Below are 19,435 nucleotides of genomic sequence, written 5' to 3'. Positions count from 1 at the left end.
GTGGAGTAGTTGTTGAGTAGTGGGTGCTTTTGGGGTAGTGTTTGGGGATGACTTTGGCTAGCTTGGTGATATGGTTGCACTAGTGCTATAGATTTAATGGAAGGGGTGTCATGATTCGGGTTGGGTGGTTCTGCATAGCTAGGTGGTTGAGCTTGGTTATGGATGGTCACCATGTTGTAGGTAAGCCACAGACGACGCCAATGTTCTTTGTTGTTAAGAGTGGATGATCGAGAGTTGAGGACGGGTGGTCGGAAGTTGAAGATGGATGGTCGGAAGGGTATGTCCAGTAGAGTGTAGGAGAGCAGGTGACTTGGTCGGATGATCGTCTGGACCCGCCGGGGGAGGTACCTGAAAAGGTTCTCCGATGGTCAAGTCAATAGAGTATTCTAGAGAGAGAAGGGGAGTAAATAAGAGAGAAGTTAGAGAAGCAATAAGTGTAGCAATAAATGAGGGAATGAGAATTAATTATACTCCATGTGTGGTCTCTTCTATTTATAGAGCTTAGGAAGTGCATAAATGGCATCTGGTCATTGGCCAGCATCTAACGGGTACAAGGGACGTACTCTAGTCGTCCTTACTTGATTTGTCGGGGGCAGGTAGAATGTTCAGGTGATCTGTGGTATGACATTGATGGCGAGTCAGCGATGCATTAAATGGTATGTCAAATGTGCATTAAATAACGTGTCAGAAACATTAATGTCGCGTCATGAGCATTTATTGTATCTGCTACGGGTGGACTCATCTAAGGTGAACGACGGGGACATGCAGAGTATTGCACGGGATACTAGGGTAGAAGAGGACAGCCCAAGGATACTGGGCTAATAGATTCTTTCAAGGTTGATATCCCAGATATGACTGGGCTGGAATAGTAGAGATCAACCAAAGTCATATCATGTTTGGGAATGAATCAATTCCCAAAGAATTTTTAGGTGTAAACGTATGATTGAATATTGATTCGTAGTTGTAGTGCGCAACATATTAGTATTGAACCCCGTTAAATGTTGTTTTTGATGTGGACTTTCGTCGTACTTGTCCAATACATAGTGGCTTAAAGTTTTGAAATAAATGCGTCGCCATTATCTCCTTCGAGCAAGCTAAGGATTATCCAACCCGGTGCTAAATTGAAAGGTTTCTAGCTTGAATAATGAATTCATTCAGATTCACACTGTATCTCTTTGGAGGCTGCTAATTGCCTCTAACCTCATTGAATTTGTTTACTCTGGTAAAAATAAAAATCCAACAGTCTACATATATAATCAACCTTTTTCACCCCCTCTCATATTGAATCAACAAATTAGTTTGTTCATTATTATTACTAGTGTGTACAGGCACTTCGTACCTGCCGATGAATATTGTGTGATATTACATATTCAATTTTTATATATTTTAATTTTTTTTTAATTAGAATGTATTTGTTGTGTTCGGTGTACTTTATAATATATTTTTTGTGTTTATGATAATGTTTAATTTAAGGTGAGATATGTGGTTAATTAATGTATTGGTGGTGGTTGCTTATGATTATATAGTTTTTTTGTAAAAATTAAATAATGTGAAGGGCAAAATAGGAAATGAAAACTACACCATGAGGGAAGTTATTTCAAATTTTGACTTTATATATAGTATAGATATAGATAATAACATCAATGGCGGACCCATGCGGAAACCTTGATATTCCAGGCTCAGTCTCATAGTAAATACATTCTAGTCCAATAAAGAGATATCCCATTTTGGGAGACAAGGTATTTGTGTCTTATAGAATAGTTTGGAGTGCAAACGTGGTGAGGATGATGAAGGCTCAGGCCTTGAGGGATAACAACATGAGAAGCTACATGTCCACCAAGAACACAATGATGTTGACATGCCTCCACTACTGGAAGATGATGTTGCAGAGGAGACAAAGATGGAGGAAGTGGATTAAGGTTTCTGAACCTGTAATATCTATTTTCATAAACAAACATCATACCTTTGTTAATGATGTCTTTGAGTCTGTCATTTACTTATTCATGGTGGATATTTTTAGGGTTAGCAGCAATAATGGAATGCACTCAAAGTACAACCCGAGCCACTATAAGATTAAACTTAATGATAAATATAGAGACACATATACATTGTAATAAGAGTTGATAAAGCAAATTGTAATAGTAGTTGATATGATATTGTGTCTTGTAGAAACTACGTCTTCAGTATCCATTAAAGACAAATAATTTCACAATATGTTTAAGCTAATTTCTGAAGGAGAAGAAATGTAGTTCTGAAGTTTTTGTCAGAGTTTTCGGATTTAAATATGAGAAAAATTTGCATAAAGAAATATATAACACTTGACATTTATAGATAAATGTTATATTTATTGATGCTACCATTTATAATTAAATTTAAACTTTCCATGTGTTGATAAAATTTAATTGATTGTCTCTACATACATACATATTCATGTAAGTCTTTCTGAAATAAAGACAATTGGTAGCAACACAAGGGAGCTAGGGGTTACACCATAATAAATTCCACCACATATTAAATAAGAACACATAACAGGCAAAGGGCACGATGATATATTAAATCAGAAAAGATAAAGCCAAAGGGCACGATGAGTTGTTTTAAGTTACAACTTACAACACTACTAACTAGGTTTTCTCTTTTTTTTCAATTATTTTAATAGCATACTGTTTTAAAAGATTATTTTCTAATATTAATTTTGGATTCCACTAATATTTGTAAATTCAAAATTGATGTGATACTATATTACAATGACTGAGATGAAACTTAATCGTTGGTGAGAAAACTCAAAACTCAGAGAAATAAGTTTGAAGCAGCTACTCAAAACTTTGTATTAGGTCTATCCCAATGGTAGATCTGATAAGGCTTTATATAGATATTGCGATTCATATGTGACGCTGAATCCATAATGTTCCTTTAACTTCCTAGTTTTACAAGGTCAACAGTGAGATCTTTTACCAGAATGAGAAGGACGTTATAGGAAAAATAGAATATTCAATTAAACTCCGATATATCAAGATAAGATTAATATTATGGTGTTAAATAACCCCTGATTCCATTTCAGGATCCTGCAATGGTAATGCACAAACATCTTGTCAAGAAGCTCGTTAAAGACTAAGAAAAAGTCCAACTGCACATTCTTTTTAACTATTTAAGCACGCATCATTCATGTTTAATAAATAAATACAACTTATTCATTATGAAGATTTTGGATTCCATGAATTAGAATCAGTTTTCTGGGTATGTTCTTTCACAAATAAAAATGAGTAATAAAAAAGTCAGCGTTGTGGTGAGCAACACAGGGACATAGAGTTTTTTTCCTCAGAGTCAACGCTAGCACGTTGAGTGAGATGAAGTATTCAAACATAAGAAAGGAATGACAATGACATAATAAACCTTCAACGTTTTTCTCATTGTTTGTCGTTTATGTTGTGTTTAGACTTTAGTCTATTGTGGTTCACTATTTGAGGAACAGAGTCAAGGGATTTATTTGTGTACAGAAAAAACATGAAGTTCTGTAAAAAATACCAGGAGTACATGCTGCAAGAGCAGGAGAAGAAGCTTCCTGGGGTTGGCTTCAAGAACCATAAAATGATCTTGAAGAAGTGCAGAAGAAGAGACTGTCATTCCCACAAAGGCCATACTGAATCCCATGCAGTCAAACCCATCCATGATCATTGTTCAGGTGATAAAACTTTCCCCTATTATCTCATGAGTATATTTCATGAATCTAAACTTTTCATTTCATTTCATTGCCCTCCAAAAACTAACTGCAAGCATATCCTAACTTGCTTGTCCATGAAGTATGGTTACAGTGAAGCTTGGAGAATTTTTAGATTCTTTTCCTTATGATCTTTTAGTATCAATGTATTTCGATGGTATATAATCATACACACACACACATATATATATATATATATGTAAGTGTATGTATATATGTGTGTGTTATGGATCTCTATTTGGACTTTTGGAGTTGTAATATTATGATCATATCTAAGTTCAAATCTGTATATGTATCTTAGACGCGTCATATATTGTATTTTTCAAAAATTGCTTATCAAATAGGTGCAATATCAGAGTTGCTTGCTTTTGTATGCATCCATGATCTGTCATATTTCCAATGGGAAGGGGTGCTGCAATGTTCAATAATTATGCATTGCCAAATAGATATAAGCTAAGCTAAGCTAACCAAATGTAATGATTATTCAGTATGCGATGGAACCTTCTTCCCTTCCCTTCTAAATGAAATGACAGCAATAGTTGGCTGCTTTAATCAGCGCGCACAGACATTTTTGGAGCTACAACTCGCTTCTGGTTTCAAAAAATACTTATCTTGGTTCCTAGGAAAATTACTGGGGAACAACCATGCTGCTATGGTTCAAGAAGGCAAAGATATAATTACTTATGCACTCATAAATGCCATTGCAATTAGAAAAATACTAAAGAAGTATGATAAGGTATGTTTCTTTATTTTGTTTCTCCATCTACAACTATTTAAAACATGGTTTTAAATCTGGACCCATAGTTGTAGTTTAAGACATGATGTTGAGGTTTGATTGTCTTCAACCACTATCATGATCGCAATTGTGTCGCATCGGTACACAAATCTAAGACCTTCACTAAAACTAATAAAACCGTCCAATTTTTTGTGCTAATTTCTAAGTTGTGACAATTCAGGTGAATATTATGATTTCAATACTCATATACCTGTGTTGTGATTGCGTTGCAGATTCATTATTCCAAGCAAGGGCAATTGTTCAGGTCACAAGCGCAGAGTATGCATAAGGAAATTCTTCGAAGTCCCTGGCTTTATGAGCTTTTGGCTTTCCACATCAATTTAAGGGAAACCCGGGTCAATTCCATGAAGGAACCTGCTTTGTTCGAAGGATTTTCCCTCACATTTAAGGATGGAAAACCATCACTTACTTGTGAATTCTTTGATTCCATCAAAATCGATATAGACTTGACTTGTTCCATATGCTTGGTAAGTTACTTAGTAATATTTTTTGGATGGACTTGTCCACAATTTTAGTGTATTACTCACATTCTGAATGTTTTCATTTGGATTGCACATATAGTTAAAGACTACACAATACACCTTAGCTTCATTGATATTGTTCATTTTCATGACAGGATACAGTGTTTGATCCAGTTTCTTTGACTTGTGGCCATATATTATGTTATATTTGTGCTTGCTCAGCTGCATCAGTCTCTATTGTTAATGGACTTAAGACAGCAGATCATAGAAAGAAATGTCCTTTGTGCCGAGAGGTAGGCTATCAGATAAGAAATTTATATTTCAAACCTCTCCTACAACAAGTTTGAAATTGATGAAATGTCATTATTTTAATCTTATAATGAGTGTTAACTAGCACTTTGTAAGGAAGTTTGCGAGTTGGGTGTCGGACGAAAATGAAAGACTACAGAGTAATCTTATTAGTCAAATGTCTTCTATTTCTTTTCCTTTTTCTTCAAAACTCAACTCGTAAACGGACTAAGCTGTTTTGTAGTTATTTTAAGCACTTTAATTAGTGTTTTTGTTTTCTATGTAAACCAATTACAATAATTGGTTACTTATACTGGGTCTTTTGCTGCTAGCAGAGAGGAGTTTATGAAGGCTCTGTGCACTTAGAAGAACTAAATATTCTGTTATGCCGAAAGTATGAACTAGTAGTTCCATTAATTAAGCTGTTTTAAGTCATATTTTTTAGCTATATTCTTTGGATGTGTATTTTTATTTATTTATAGTTTCTTGGCATGTATATTAAGCTTAACCTACTAATTTTAATATTTTTACAGCTGTAAGGAATACTGGGAGCAAAGACTTCAGATAGAGAGGGTAGAGAGGGTTAAGCAAGCAAAAGAACATTGGGAGTTGCAGTGTAGGATGTTCATGGGTGTCTAAGGTGAACAAGCAACTTTCTACCTCTGTTAGAATTGAAGATTACTTTCATATGGAAATGGAAAACTATATATTTGTTAAGTGTTTGATTGTTGTTTTGTATTTGAAGTAACATTGTAATAAGGTGAGGTCATTGTAAGCTTTATTATGGAAAACTAGAGTAATGATTCTCTCAATTAATGGAGAGTCAACTACTATAAAAAACAAAGAAACAATAATATAATAAGACAACTTTATCCTTTTATATGTAATGTAATAACATTTTTGATATTGAAAATATATGTAGAATCAATTACTTGTCTCTCCATTAATAGAGATGATCATTGTTCTGAAAATGATCCCATACTTGAAAAGTTGAAAGAAGAGTTATGTTTTTGCTTATAAGAATAAAAGTGTTATCATATTGTAAATAAAAATAAATGTATGATAACATATTTGCTTTTATTTTTAATTTTGTTTTGATATAGTACTTGTATCTCTTATACTTAAAAGAAAGTGGCTTTTGTATAGATTGTTTTCCTTGTTTTAGCTTAATAAACATTTCTTATAAGCTAAGTTTGTTCTGGTAATAAGCTTACTTTATAAAAAAATTATAAGCACAAAAATAAATGTTTCATCTGTTCATTTTGATGGATTAGTTTTTCTCAATTTATAATCTTTACTTATAATCATTATACAAATTAACATATAATTATAATCTAAAAGAACAATTTATAGCAAAGTTAACACTTATTTTTTGGGTACATAAGTTAACATTTATTTGGTAAAGAGTTATACTTATCATTTTTTAAATAATACTTCTCTTTCATACGGTTTAGGATTATCATTGGCAATTTGAGTCATGTCCATGGAGCTCGCCCATTCACCTGCACATTTTGGGCAGGCATGGCATGAAAAATGTATTCATCCATTCTGCAATGTCAGTCCAATATGCCATTTTCATCCACTTGTTTCAAATCATATATGGCAAAAGTAATTCATATTCTCACTACTCGAGTACAAAGTAGCAATTTTCCAAAATATAATATCTTATTTATTAACTGGATGGTCGGTTTATGCAAAATAAGGTGTTATGTTTTGTATTTTGAATATCACTGTCACACTGTGCATCCATGTAATCTCAAGTATGATACCATGAATATTGCAATGTTTCAGCAGTAAAATAAAAAATAAAAGACAATATATAATATTGCAATGTTTCATGTACTATATCATTTTTAGATTTTTTTAATTTAGGGTGATCCGCAAGTCTGCTCTGCCAATATTTAGGGTGAGTAGTAGGGATGGCAATAAAAATCAAACCGGTGGGTACCCGCTCGAACCGAACCCGGATTTAACGGGGAAAACCCGATGCGATTGGGTTCGGGTTTGGGTTTTACCCGGATTTAAATTTCGGGTTCGGGTTTGGTATAGCGAAGACCCTAACTTGAACCCGCCCCGAAGTAAGGTAATTCAATATTTAAAATTGAAATTTCTATCATTTACCCATTGATTTTATTTTCTAATTTTACTTTACATACTATTGTATCTTCAAACATAAAAGAAATGAAATGAAACAAGAGAAAATAAAAATGTTAGAGAAAAATTACACGAAAATAATATCATATATTCCTTAATACTTTATCATTTTCGGTTTTTTTCGGGTTCGGGTTACCTGAAACCCGACGGATTCGGGGATGATATTTTTATTTTCAACCCCATTGAGTTTGGGTTCGGGTTTTGAATTTCAGGTTCGAGTTTGGGTATGTGCAAACCCGACCCCGACCCATCCCGTTGCCATTCCTAGCGAGCAGGGCATGATATTTCATGCTCTGTTAAACGGACATATTCATGTCCGCCCTAATTTTGGTAAACATTGTGTGGGCATGAACAAGACGAGCAGAACAACCCTAATTGTCAATACTAACTAGGATACATAAATAAATTTTGATGAAGTTGTATAAGACAAAAGTGAGAATATCTATTCTTTTCCTCTTTAACCCTCGAAGCTCATTGATTCACTTTTGATGATTGAAGTGTGACTTTCGGTTGTTAGAACAATTGTTCTCTCTCTTTTCCCTCTTTAAATTGTCTAGTCTCATGCTTAACTTATGAGATTTGATTGTGACCATATATTTCATATCCAAAAAAATTTAGTAGTGACTTCAATTCCAACAATATACAGTCGCTTAATCTCATGCGTCACAATTATCAATTTTGCCAAAGAGTTTTTGTTCAAATCCTCCATCTTGGTCACACACTAAAGTTTCTTCTAAAACCCTAATCCTAATCCTACTATCACTATATTGACCAATATTTTAAATTGTGGTTGCGGTTATTGCGATGTGATCTATTTTGTGAGAAAAAACATATTTTTGACATCAATGCGCCCTGATGTGGTTGTGTTGCAGCCCGATGCGGTCTAAATACGGTCTGATGCAGTTGTATTGTGGCATGTTGTTATCGCATCACTGTGAATTGCGGTATAATACAATTGCAACGATCACCACAACCACAATATTGTAGTTGCATCGGTCCACAATTTGATACCCTGATCTCGACTCCAACAAAGTAATCACCCACTATAAGTCCCTATGTGTCTAACTCTAACTAACGACGTCAATGAACTTCCGTTTTGCCAGTAACAAACCCAACCTCAAACCAAAAGTTCATTCACCTTTAAGTATCTCTATCACTATCACATTCACAATCCATCACTTACCACCGATTCTGGCACACCCACAACAGATTCAAATCGGGAGCAAGATACGTAAGGGCAAGAATGAGGTGAAGGCTTTTTTTTTTAAATGTGATATTTATTTTTAGTCCTATAAAAAAGAGAAATTTATTTTTCATCACTATGATGTGACACCATATGACATTATATTGTTGACATGATCCCATTAGACTGCGTTAGCATTTCCCATTCACACTTAATGTTGATGATGTAAATCAATACTAACTCAAAATGTACGAATTAAACTCTAAAAAGTAGAAATGTAGGACATTTTAATTATAAAGTTTTTGTTGTAGCTCCTAATTTAGCAATTTAAGTTTACATAATTAACACGCGCTACATCTAACACTTCAACTTTTTTATCATTAAGTGACAGACTAAATTCTGTCTCATACAAATTAAAATCATACAAAGTAAAATAGTTACTGCTTGTTTGTTTATATTTATACAGATGATTAGTTATTTTTGAGTATGACAGTCTAAATAAAAATAAAATATTAATAGTTTATTGTTTCACTCGATTTTGGGAGACAGGGGATTTCTTATATCGATTTAATAACAAGTTACTTAAAGGAGAAAAAATGACCCTTCTGAAAATCGGAGGTCATAATTAAAATATTCCCCCAACCAACGTGTGTGGTCCTTCGTAACCTTTTATTCATTCTTAGCTTAGTGTCCCATAAAAGCACAACACATCATGATCTAAAAATATGTTAGATGATGTATTACCATTTATAATTTATTGCTTTTTTGAATAGAATGCCTCATGATTATTATTTTCATTGAATTAAGAAGTGAACAAGCACCTCTATATATACAAGAGAAAACGGGGGTAGTTTGTTGCTTCAAGAGCAAGCAACTAACTACTAACCACCTTAGGGGCCAAATTAACTCATAACCACCTATAGCAAAAAAACTTCTAAGAAGCATCTAGAAACCAAAGGGACAAGAATAGCCTATGAGAAAAGCCTAGAAAGGGAAAGGGCTTAGCCCAAAGGAAAATGGTGCGCCATGGCTCGGTCAGAATTGGTGCGCCATGGCCAACCAGAAAAAGGGGCGCCCATGATGCACAGCGCCTGAGTATCCTCGATCATGATGCGCCCAGGCTAGCAGAGTCGGTCAGTTTTGGCGTGCCAGGCCTTTGGTGACTCGGTTAGAAAGCATGCGCCAAGGCCTGTGTGCTACGGTCAGAGTATTGAATTGAGCCTCAGGCTGATGCGCCATGGGTGAAGCACTGTGTTGCATGGGCGATGCACTGTGTTGCATGGGCGATGCACTGTGTTGCATGGGCGATGCACTGTGTTGCATCGGTGAGGCGCTGTGTTGTATGGGCTTCTCATTTCTTCGGTCATAATTCACAATTCCTCGGTCAATATTGGTTTTCCCTAAGTCATATGGTACTATTGGTCGATGGATTTTGAGTTTGGCATGATCAATTTTGACTTTGGCTTGGCTAAGTTGCATGAGAGATCTATCTTGGTCAGGTGCATTTGTTGGTGACTTTAATACCCCCCCACAAGTTGGAGCGTACATGTTAAGTACCCCAAGCTTGGAGAGTAGGTAGCAGAATGGTGTAGGGTCCAGAGCCTTTGTCAATATATCTGCAACCTGTTCCAAAGTAGATATAGGTAGAAGATGAAAAAGTTTTGATTGAAGTCTTTCCCTAACCACATGACAATCAATGTCAATGTGCTTAGTTCTCTCATGAAAAACAGAGTTAACAGTTATATATCTAGCAGAATCATTATCGCAATATAGCAAAGCAAGTTTAATACAGTTTATATGAAAAACATCAATTAGATATGTCAACCATTGGATTTCACAGGCAGCAGAGGCTAAGGCACGATACTCAGCCTCTGAGGATGACCTTGCCACAGTGTTTTGTTTCTTTGATTTACAAGAAACAAGCGAATCACCTAAGAAAGCACAACACCCACTAATGGACTTCCTAGAGTCAATGCATGCTGCCCAGTCAAAGTCACTAAAGACCTTGAGCTGCATACGTGATGTAGTAGGGTAGACAAGGCCTTGGCCAGGATGACCCTTGATGTACCTAAGCACCCTGCATAGAGCTTTATGGTGCATATCAGTGGGGGAGGCCATAAACTGGCTTAGTTGTTGAACAACAAAGCTAATGTCGGGTCTGGTTTTAGTTAAGTAAAGGAGCCTCCCTACAAGTCTTCTATAAAGGACATGGTCACTGTAGGCAGGGGAATAATCTTGGTGCAGCTTGGTTGTTTTGACAATAGGGGTAGGCACGGGTTTGCAGTTAATGAAGCCTGTGTCAGCAAGTATGTCAAGGGCATACTTTCTTTGGCAGATGGTGATGCCCTTCTTAGATCTCGTGATTTCAAGGCCAAGGAAGTATTTCAAGGCTCCTATGTCCTTGATTCTGAACTACTCGTGCATGCAACTCCTTACAAGGTCAATTTCAGACTTATTGTTTCCAGCTAGGATGAGGTCATCTACATAAACTAGCAAGGCTGTGAATTCAGATTGTTTGGCTTTGGTGAACAGGGAGCGGTCATGTTGGCATTGAGTGTATCCTAAATTTTGAAGACATTCAGATAGTTTTTGATACCACTGTCTCCCTGCTTGCTTCAAGCCATATAGGGATTTTTGTAGCTTACAAACCTTACTAGTGTCATGGATAATAACACCTTGAGGTATGATCATGTAGACCTTTTCAATTAGCTCACCATGTAAGAAGGCATTATTTATGTCAAGTTGGTGGACAATCCAGTTTTTGCAGGAGGCAATGGCAAGTAAGAGTCTAACAGTTGTTAGCTTAACAACTGGAGCAAAGGTCTCAAAGAAGTCAATCCCCTCGGTTTGATTAAAACCCTTGGCAACCAGCCTCGCCTTGTACCTTTCAATAGTGCCATTGGAGTTGTATTTGATTTTGTAGACCCATTTGCACCCAATGGGGTTCTTACCTGCAGGGAGGTCTACAATGCTCCAAGTTCCATTTACTTCGAGAGCTGTAAGCTCATCTTGCATAGCTTTAATCCATTCACTAGACTTTACTGCTTAGTTGTAAGTTTTAGGCTCTATATTGGTGGAGATAGCTAAGGTATGGTCAAGTTGAGTGGATGGTATGGAACTGTAGGATAGGACAGATGATAAGGGATAGCTAACATTCTTTTCAATCTCATTTTTGTTTTGGCTAAATAAGTTTTAGGCTCTATATTGGTGGAGATAGTCCCTCAAATAGGAAGGTGGGAATCTACTTCTAGAGGACTTTCTTGTCTCCTGAAAACTAGGATCACTGTCTTCTTGGTGGGTGACTGTCTCACTGGCCTGGTTGTTTTCCTCCTCATGGCTTTGGTAGGGAGTGTCCAAGAATGGGAGATCGGGACCATCTTCATCAGGGTGGTCATTACTGGGTTGCTCATTAGGGTGATCCTTATGATTTTGCCCTTTGTAGGGGAAGAGGTGTTCATGAACTATGACATTTCTAGAGAGAAATATTTCTTTGTTCTTCAAGTCATATAGCACAAATCCTTTGGTTCCAGGTCTATGGCCAAGGAAGACACTTCTTCTAGCTCGAGGATCAAGTTTAGTCCTTTGCTGAGTAAGAGTAGAGGCAAAGCACAAGCACCCAAAAACTCTTGTTTCTAGGAGGTTTGGTGGTTTGTCATGCAGGAGTTCATAGGGTGTCTTGTGTTGTAGGGATGGGCTAGGCATTCTGTTTATGAGGTAGGTGGCTTGTTGGACAGCATAACACCAAAAGATCTTGGGCAGACTAGAGTGAAATAGGATGGTTCTAGTAATGTTGAGGAGGTGCCTATGCTTTCTCTCAACAACTGAGTTTTGTTGGGGGGGGGGGTCTCTACACAAGAGGTTTGGTGTATCATACCATGCTCTTTGAAAAAGGCAGGGAGTTGGAACTCAACTCTATTATCACTCCTTATGGCCTTGACTATCTTCCCATATTGGGTTTCAACTAGCTTAACAAAATCCTGCATGAGGCCTTTGACTTCTCCTTTGGTCTTCATGAGGAAGATCCAAGTGTGCCTAGAGTGATCATCTATGACAGTTAAGAAGTACTTGTGGCCATGCAGGGATGTATCCCCAATGGGTCCCCATATGTCCATATGGACAAGGTCAAATATTTGATTAGACCTATTGTTGTGACTAGGAAAGGGGAGCCTACTCTGTTTACCATAGTGACAGTGTTCACAAACAATAGTAGGATTATGCTTTATGTAGGAGTATCTTTTACAAATAGAGTTCAAAATGTCACTAGAGGGGTGTCCTAGCCTAAAGTGCCACAAATCAAAACAGAGGTCAGTGTGTGCTATATTGACATATCCTTTATTCCTTGCCCATGTGTTCCCCTTGATCATGTATAAGCTATTCTTCATTCCAGCAAGTCCAATCGTCCTCAAGGTAGTCATATCCTGGATACAACATTTCAAAGCATCAAAATTTAGTTTGTAATTCATAGATTTTGTTAATTTCTGGATGGAAATCAAGTTGTACTTAAAATCTGGCACATGTAGAACATCATGCAATATTATTGAGGCAGAGATCATAATGGTTCCTGCAACCTTTGCCAAGGTAGTTGACCCATTTGGCAGGCCAATGATGATGGGTTTGATTGAGTGGTAAGAGGTGAACTCACTCAAATTTGGACAAACATAGTCTGTAGCACCAGTGTCCAAGACCCAAGGAGAGATATTACCTGAGATTTCTGGATTATCTTGTGGCTCACTGTCCAGGTGGGTTGGCATGATGCTCAATTGGTTGACATTGTGGTTGCTTCCTTCATTTGTCTTAATGCAATCCTTCAGCAGGGAGGCTAATTGCGCATACTGTTTTGCTCCAAACTTGTAATTCTTGGTTCCTTTAACTTATGAGTCAAGGTTTTGGGTATTCGTGCTTTGTTGTGCCAAGTCTTCACTGACAGCATTGTTTATCATGTTGCTTGGCTGCCTTGAAGAGTCTTGTTGCCAATTTGGTGGAAATCCATGCTTGAAGTAGCATGTCTCCATTGTGTGCCTCTCCTTTCCACAATGAGTGCATACCTTAACATTGTTTGTTTTTGTAAACCTTCCTGACCCTCTGCCTCTGCCTTGAGTGGTGCCTCCCCTAGGTGCTGAGTTTCTTGATTTCCAAGATTGTGCATTATCACCAAAAGTGCCTTGATTCCTTGAGTTTGAGTTATTGAACAGAGTCTTGGAATTAATTGCACCTGAGTCTTGTTGCCTTTCCTGCTGTATGACTAGGGAGAACACCTTGTTTATGCTAGGCAGAGGCTCCATCAAGAAAATTTGTGATCTTGTTGTGTTAAATTCTTCATTAAGGCCCTTTAGGAAGCATATCACATACTCGTTTTCTCGATATGAATTCATCTTGTCAAGGACCCAACATTTGCATCTGGATTCGCACACATAGTATGGCAAGGGTCTCAAGGCTTCAAGCTCCTCCCACTGTGTCTTCAAGTCTGTGAAATACTTGGAGACAATTCTGTCACCCTACTTGATGGAATGTAAATCTTGAAGGAGATCAGACATTCGAAAGTAGTCTCCTTTCGAAAATCTATCTTTCAAGTCTTGCCATAGGTCTTGAGCATTCTCAATGTAGATGATGCTCTCTGATATTTCTAGTGTGAGGCATCTAGTGATCCATGATATGACCATGGTATTGCAACGCTCCCATGTGTCATATTCTGGGTCAGACTTTCTTGGTGCAAGTATTGTGCCATCTGCAAATTTGTATTTGTTCTTGGAGATGAGGGCCCTCCTCATGGCTCTGCTCCATGATTGGTAGTTAGAGCCATCTAGTGGTGTTGTTACTAGTATTGAACCTGGGTTGTCTCCAGGGTGAAGAAAGAACGGGTTCTTCAAATCATTGCTATTGTAAATCGGTTGAGACTCCCTTTCTGAGTCGTCAATAGGTGAATCTACCATGTTATTTTGATTGTTGGTGAAGCAAGAAGATTGTCTAGGTCGTGCTTTTGTTTAGCCAGATTCTTGGCTTTATGATGCAGCAGAAGTGGTTATCAGAACCTTCAAATTGAAGGCTCTAATACCATATTGCTTTTTTGAATGGAATGCCTCATGATTATTATTTTCATTGAATTAAGAAGTGAACAAGCACCTCTATATATACAAGAGAAAATGGGGATAGTTTGTTGCTTCAAGAGCAAGCAACTAACTACTAACCACCTTAGGGGCCAAATTAACTCATAACCACCTATAGCAAAAAAACTTCTAAGAAGCATCAAGAAACCAAAGGGACAAGAATAGCCCATGAGAAAAGCCTAGAAAGGGAAAGGGCTTAGCCCAAAGGAAAATGGTGCGCCATGGCTCGGTCAGAATTGGTGCGCCTTGGCCAACCAGAAAAAGGGGCGCCCATGATGCACAACGCCTGAGTATCCTCGATCATGATTCGCCCAGGCTAGCAGAGTCGGTCAGTTTTGGCGTGCCAGGCCTTTGGCGACTCGGTTAGAAAGCATGCGCCAAGGCCTGGGTGCTACGGTCAGGGTATTGAATTGAGCCTCAGGCTGATGCGCCATGGGCGAAGCACTGTGTTGCATGGGTGATGCACTATGTTGCATGGGTGAGGCACTGTGTTGCATGGGCGATGCACTGTGTTGCATGGGCGATGCACTGTGTTGCATGGGCGAGGCGCTGTGTTGTATGAGCTTCTCATTTCTTCGGTCATAATTCACAATTCCTCAATCAATATTGGTTTTCCCTCGGTCATGTGGTACTATTGGTCGATGGATTTTGAGTTTGGCCTGATCAATTTTGACTTTGGCTTGGCTATGTTGCATGAGAGATCTATCTTGGTCAGGTGCATTTGTTGGTGACTTTAATATAATTATTTAAAATATATTTAATTATTAAATTTTTAACTTAAATAAATATTGTGATGAATCACAACATGAAGTGACAATTTCTCTGGGATAGGAAATATGCACTCCCAACCTTGAGTCTCTCATAAAATGGATTGTAGCTAATGGGCCCATTCCACTTGGGGCTTGGAGTTTTTTAATCTGAATTGAGTTTCATGATAAATACTTTTAAGATTGTAATGATATCAAAAACATAAACTGATAAAAAGAGTTAAGAAAATCAACATTTTAGTCCTTTTATAAACAACTATAATTTTTGATCGAGCTTTAGATTTATTAATAAAATAAAATCAATCTATTTACACTTCTTATATTTATTACTCTTTCTGGTTTTTATTATAAAAAATATAAACTAAATTATAAAAACAATAAAAGTGATTACTTTGGTTATTTTTCTTGATATTTAATTTTTTTTATACAATATTCTAAATTTAATATCGAAGCACTTCCTATTTGATTAATTTGAAACTAACAAAAAATTAATTGTCCTAGTACGAACAATTAACCATTATCCAAGATAAAAAATGGAGGAAATGTTAAAGTTTTTGATAAGAGGATAAAAAAGATAAAAGTTTCATAGAAAATGTAAAATATCCTATAAAAATTGTAGAATGTATCTTATAATAGGGAAGACATATGTTGTACTACAATAATATATCACTTCATGTATTATTTGTTATGATTAATCAAAAAATTATCTTTTATTAATTTTTTTAAATTCAAATAAATGTCTTTTACTCAATCACAATAAATAGTACATAGATTTCACAAACTTCTAGAATGGTTTATAACCACCAAAGGAAAATAACACACTTTTAGTATGATTTATGAATAAACCAAAATTAACACACCTAACAATTTTGATATTTGTTGTGATTTTGTTATACATCAATTGTTTTTTATTAAATTAAAATAAAAATTCTATACATCTAATAATAAATGTGTATCGTGTATAAAACAACTTAATCAACCGTATTGGTTAGTGATATAAGGTTCCTCTAGATTTCTAGATAACTAAAAAGTTTATGGTTCAATTCTTATGAGTTACACTTATTAGAATAGATAAATGGATTAATTCTCTGATACAAAAGGTGAAGAAATGCACTTGTAGTACAAAAAACTAAATCACACCTCTATTGCATGTTAATTTTGAAGTATAATCAAACTTCATATTTAACCTACAAATAAATTGATTTATATATTCGAGTTTCCTTTGTAACAACGTTTCATCATTATTATCATTTGCTTTTGTAGTGAACAAATGTACTATTTTCATTTCAAACACTAATATTTCTTTGAAACACCTATTCATTGAGTATTATTTGCTTTTGTCATGAACGATTGTATGATCTTGTACTCCTAATTAGCTCTTTCTCCAACTCTTCTAGCCCTCCTACCTCTTCAAGTTCCTGCATCATATTTAATTATTAATAACCCATCAATACATTCGCCTCAATGTATGTGAAAACCTCAAAGCTTCAAGTAACAAACAAAAACAATATATTTATACAAGTTTGAGCTAATATCCAAAGTATAAAACTGAGGACATTAGAAAACCAAAAATCTAACAATTAAAATACATTATATTTTGAAGAAAAAAAAAATGTATGCAATGACGGTATATTAATTTTATGAGATACCACAAAGTGTGTCACTCTATGTGCACTGCTTGTGATTGGTCGTAAAAAATACATTCAAGTTAAAAAAGTAATTGATTAATTATTTTTCTGACCAATCATAAATAATGGCACATGGAGTGGTACACATTTATGGGACAACAGATGTTCACCCTTAATTTTATACACTGTTACAACATCATTTACTATTTATATTTTATCGTCATGTACTATTCAAAATAAAAAGTTAAAAAAATAATACAAATAAATAGTGCTATATATCTTTACAACGATAGTAGATAAAATTATACTCTTATATTTTTTCCATTTAACAAAGAATAAGATGAAGAAGAGAAAGCAACAAGAATGAAGCTCTCACCTCTGGTCCCAAAAACAGCCCATATGGCACCCCATTGAACTTGTCTGTATGGTGAATCTGATTACAGACAACAAAATCATGGTTCTCAGAACACCAATTTGTTTTTATTATTGTTGTCGCTAATCATTCAAAAATAAGAACGGCTTAATAATATTAATATTTTACCAATAATGAAACAATAATAATAATAATAATAATAATTACTTTGTGAGCAGCAGCTACCCTTCTGAAGTAAGGCACATTAGCAATGGGACCCACAGAGAATCTTCTATGAACTAAGCCATCGTGTACAAACATGTAGGCCATCCCAAACACCGTAATTCCAAGACCCTGCACAAATTAACAAGAGGGTATGATATTGAAAAGTTCAGTGGCATTACCGTCAAATCATTATCTTGGGTAAGACTCTACGTTAAGTCATTGAGAGTAGAGTCTGTATTAGAGTTGGATTGAGGGAAAGAATGGAAAAAATCTCTAGAACCATGAAATGTGAGATGACTTCTTTCATTTCTCTTCTTTTTTTCTTCCGAAACTCAAGTTGCAAATAAATATTTATTTGTTTGCAACTTGGATTTTGAAGGAAAAACAAGGAAAATAGAAGGCTTGAACCATGAAATACAATGAATATGTTTTAAAATCATTTAGTATTTCTCATTCCCCTCCAAAACTCGATGTATATAAACAGACCATAAGGAAAAAACAAAACATGAAAGATACACTTACTGCACCAAAACAAAGGCCTGGGACCAATCCCTTATTGAAGAAACCGTAGGAAAGGAGAGCGATGGCAGGGACAGCATTGATTATTGCAAAAACATCGTTCATCTCGAAGGGACCTTCTCTTGGTCGATGATGGGACTATAATTCAATCAAATTTCATGTATTATGATTTGTTAGTATTGTGTTGCACTTTATACTCACTGGTTGCTAAGGAATTGGTCATAAGATAAAGTAAACAAAAGCACAAATTTTCTACTTGGTTTTGGTAATTGACAATTACTAATTGTAATAATAATTAAAGATCAACAAACATGTTTTGACTTTGATGCTAATTTGTTTGTTAAAAATTGATTGAAACAGTAGAGAGGGGTGAAGGATTGGAGGCATACCTCATGCATGTGCCATAAGGAATCATGCCAGAGAGCTCTATGAGCCCACCTAGCCCAATACTCCATACCTACCTGTAAATAAGACATACCCAGTTTAATTTAACACCCAAAATTTACACACCCAAAAAGTTGTAATGATTGAAAATTTGGAACCAGAATTATGCATTAGGACTTACAGCAGCACCCACTGCTAGAGCAAATGTACCAAACATTTCAGACCAAGGGACTACTCCACCCTACAACACCATTAACCAAACCACAATTTTCAAGCTCAAATTCTTAATACATGCTAATCAATCAACGTGCTAACAGAAAAGCATTATGTTTGAATATTTGATAATTAAACATAATAAAATGAAATTGGCCAGATTATCTTGCAATAGGGTGAAATAGTAAATTCCATCCATGAAAAATAAAATGAATAAAACATTCATTTTATCTTAAATTTGCAGATTCCACTGCATTCCATCCCAATTGAACAAAGAGCATTCCTCTATTTCATTTCAAGAAAGCATTGATCTAGTTGTATAAATCACAATTTGTCTCTAAATCAAAAAGTTACTTGGAAGGGGTAGCCACACAACTGAAAGATAAGAACTTACCAAAGCTAGTATACTTTGATTATACCAAAAAATATACATAATAAATCCTATCCATGAAAAATAAACATAAAGATAAGAACTTTGAGACATGATGACCTACCTCCATTTGCCATGAAAATCTATAATAAACAGAAAGCACTGCCAAGGATGTGATGCCTAAGCTAGACATGATTGCAGCAACCAAATATGTGAACCTTTCAGACTTCTTTCTAGCCAATTTCTCTGCCACATGTGGTGGTATAAGTTGAGCAT

The 19,435-nt window shown here is 35.8% G+C and overlaps 2 protein-coding genes across 2 annotated transcripts in view; one reads left to right on the top strand and one right to left on the bottom strand.

The window, feature by feature from the left end:
• On the top strand, nucleotides 2,839–6,014 carry LOC109353023 (probable E3 ubiquitin-protein ligase BAH1-like 1). Its single transcript, XM_019595214.1, has 6 exons — nucleotides 2,839–3,679; nucleotides 4,204–4,451; nucleotides 4,724–4,978; nucleotides 5,128–5,265; nucleotides 5,596–5,654; nucleotides 5,794–6,014. Exons 1-6 carry the CDS (start codon nucleotides 3,502–3,504, stop codon nucleotides 5,897–5,899), a joined length of 984 nt encoding a protein of 327 aa, XP_019450759.1. The 5' UTR covers nucleotides 2,839–3,501; the 3' UTR covers nucleotides 5,900–6,014.
• LOC109352248 (beta-carotene 3-hydroxylase 1, chloroplastic-like) overlaps nucleotides 16,732–19,435 on the bottom strand; it is a gene marked incomplete in the record, with an annotated part of 3,108 nt that continues 404 nt past the window's right edge. Inside the window, 7 exon segments of the mRNA XM_019594146.1 lie at nucleotides 16,732–16,886; nucleotides 17,473–17,529; nucleotides 17,677–17,802; nucleotides 18,196–18,330; nucleotides 18,582–18,653; nucleotides 18,758–18,817; nucleotides 19,284–19,435. Of these exon segments, the coding sequence (XP_019449691.1) occupies nucleotides 16,809–16,886; nucleotides 17,473–17,529; nucleotides 17,677–17,802; nucleotides 18,196–18,330; nucleotides 18,582–18,653; nucleotides 18,758–18,817; nucleotides 19,284–19,435 (680 nt within the window).

The sequence above is a fragment of the Lupinus angustifolius genome, chromosome LG07, assembly GCF_001865875.1.
Source record: "Lupinus angustifolius cultivar Tanjil chromosome LG07, LupAngTanjil_v1.0, whole genome shotgun sequence".
NCBI classification, from domain to species: Eukaryota; Viridiplantae; Streptophyta; class Magnoliopsida; order Fabales; family Fabaceae; genus Lupinus; species Lupinus angustifolius.
This window is presented reverse-complemented; position numbering and strand designations above follow the sequence as displayed.

Excerpts from the sequence above, each read along its gene's own strand:
- LOC109353023 (XM_019595214.1), top strand. The coding sequence starts at position 3,502 with ATGAAGTTCTGTAAAAAATACCAGGAGTACATGCTGCAAGAGCAGGAG. Across the intron at positions 3,680-4,203 it reads CATCCATGATCATTGTTCAG|TATGCGATGGAACCTTCTTC; the intron begins GTGATAAAACTT and ends ATGATTATTCAG. Across the intron at positions 4,979-5,127 it reads TGACTTGTTCCATATGCTTG|GATACAGTGTTTGATCCAGT; the intron begins GTAAGTTACTTA and ends TTTTCATGACAG.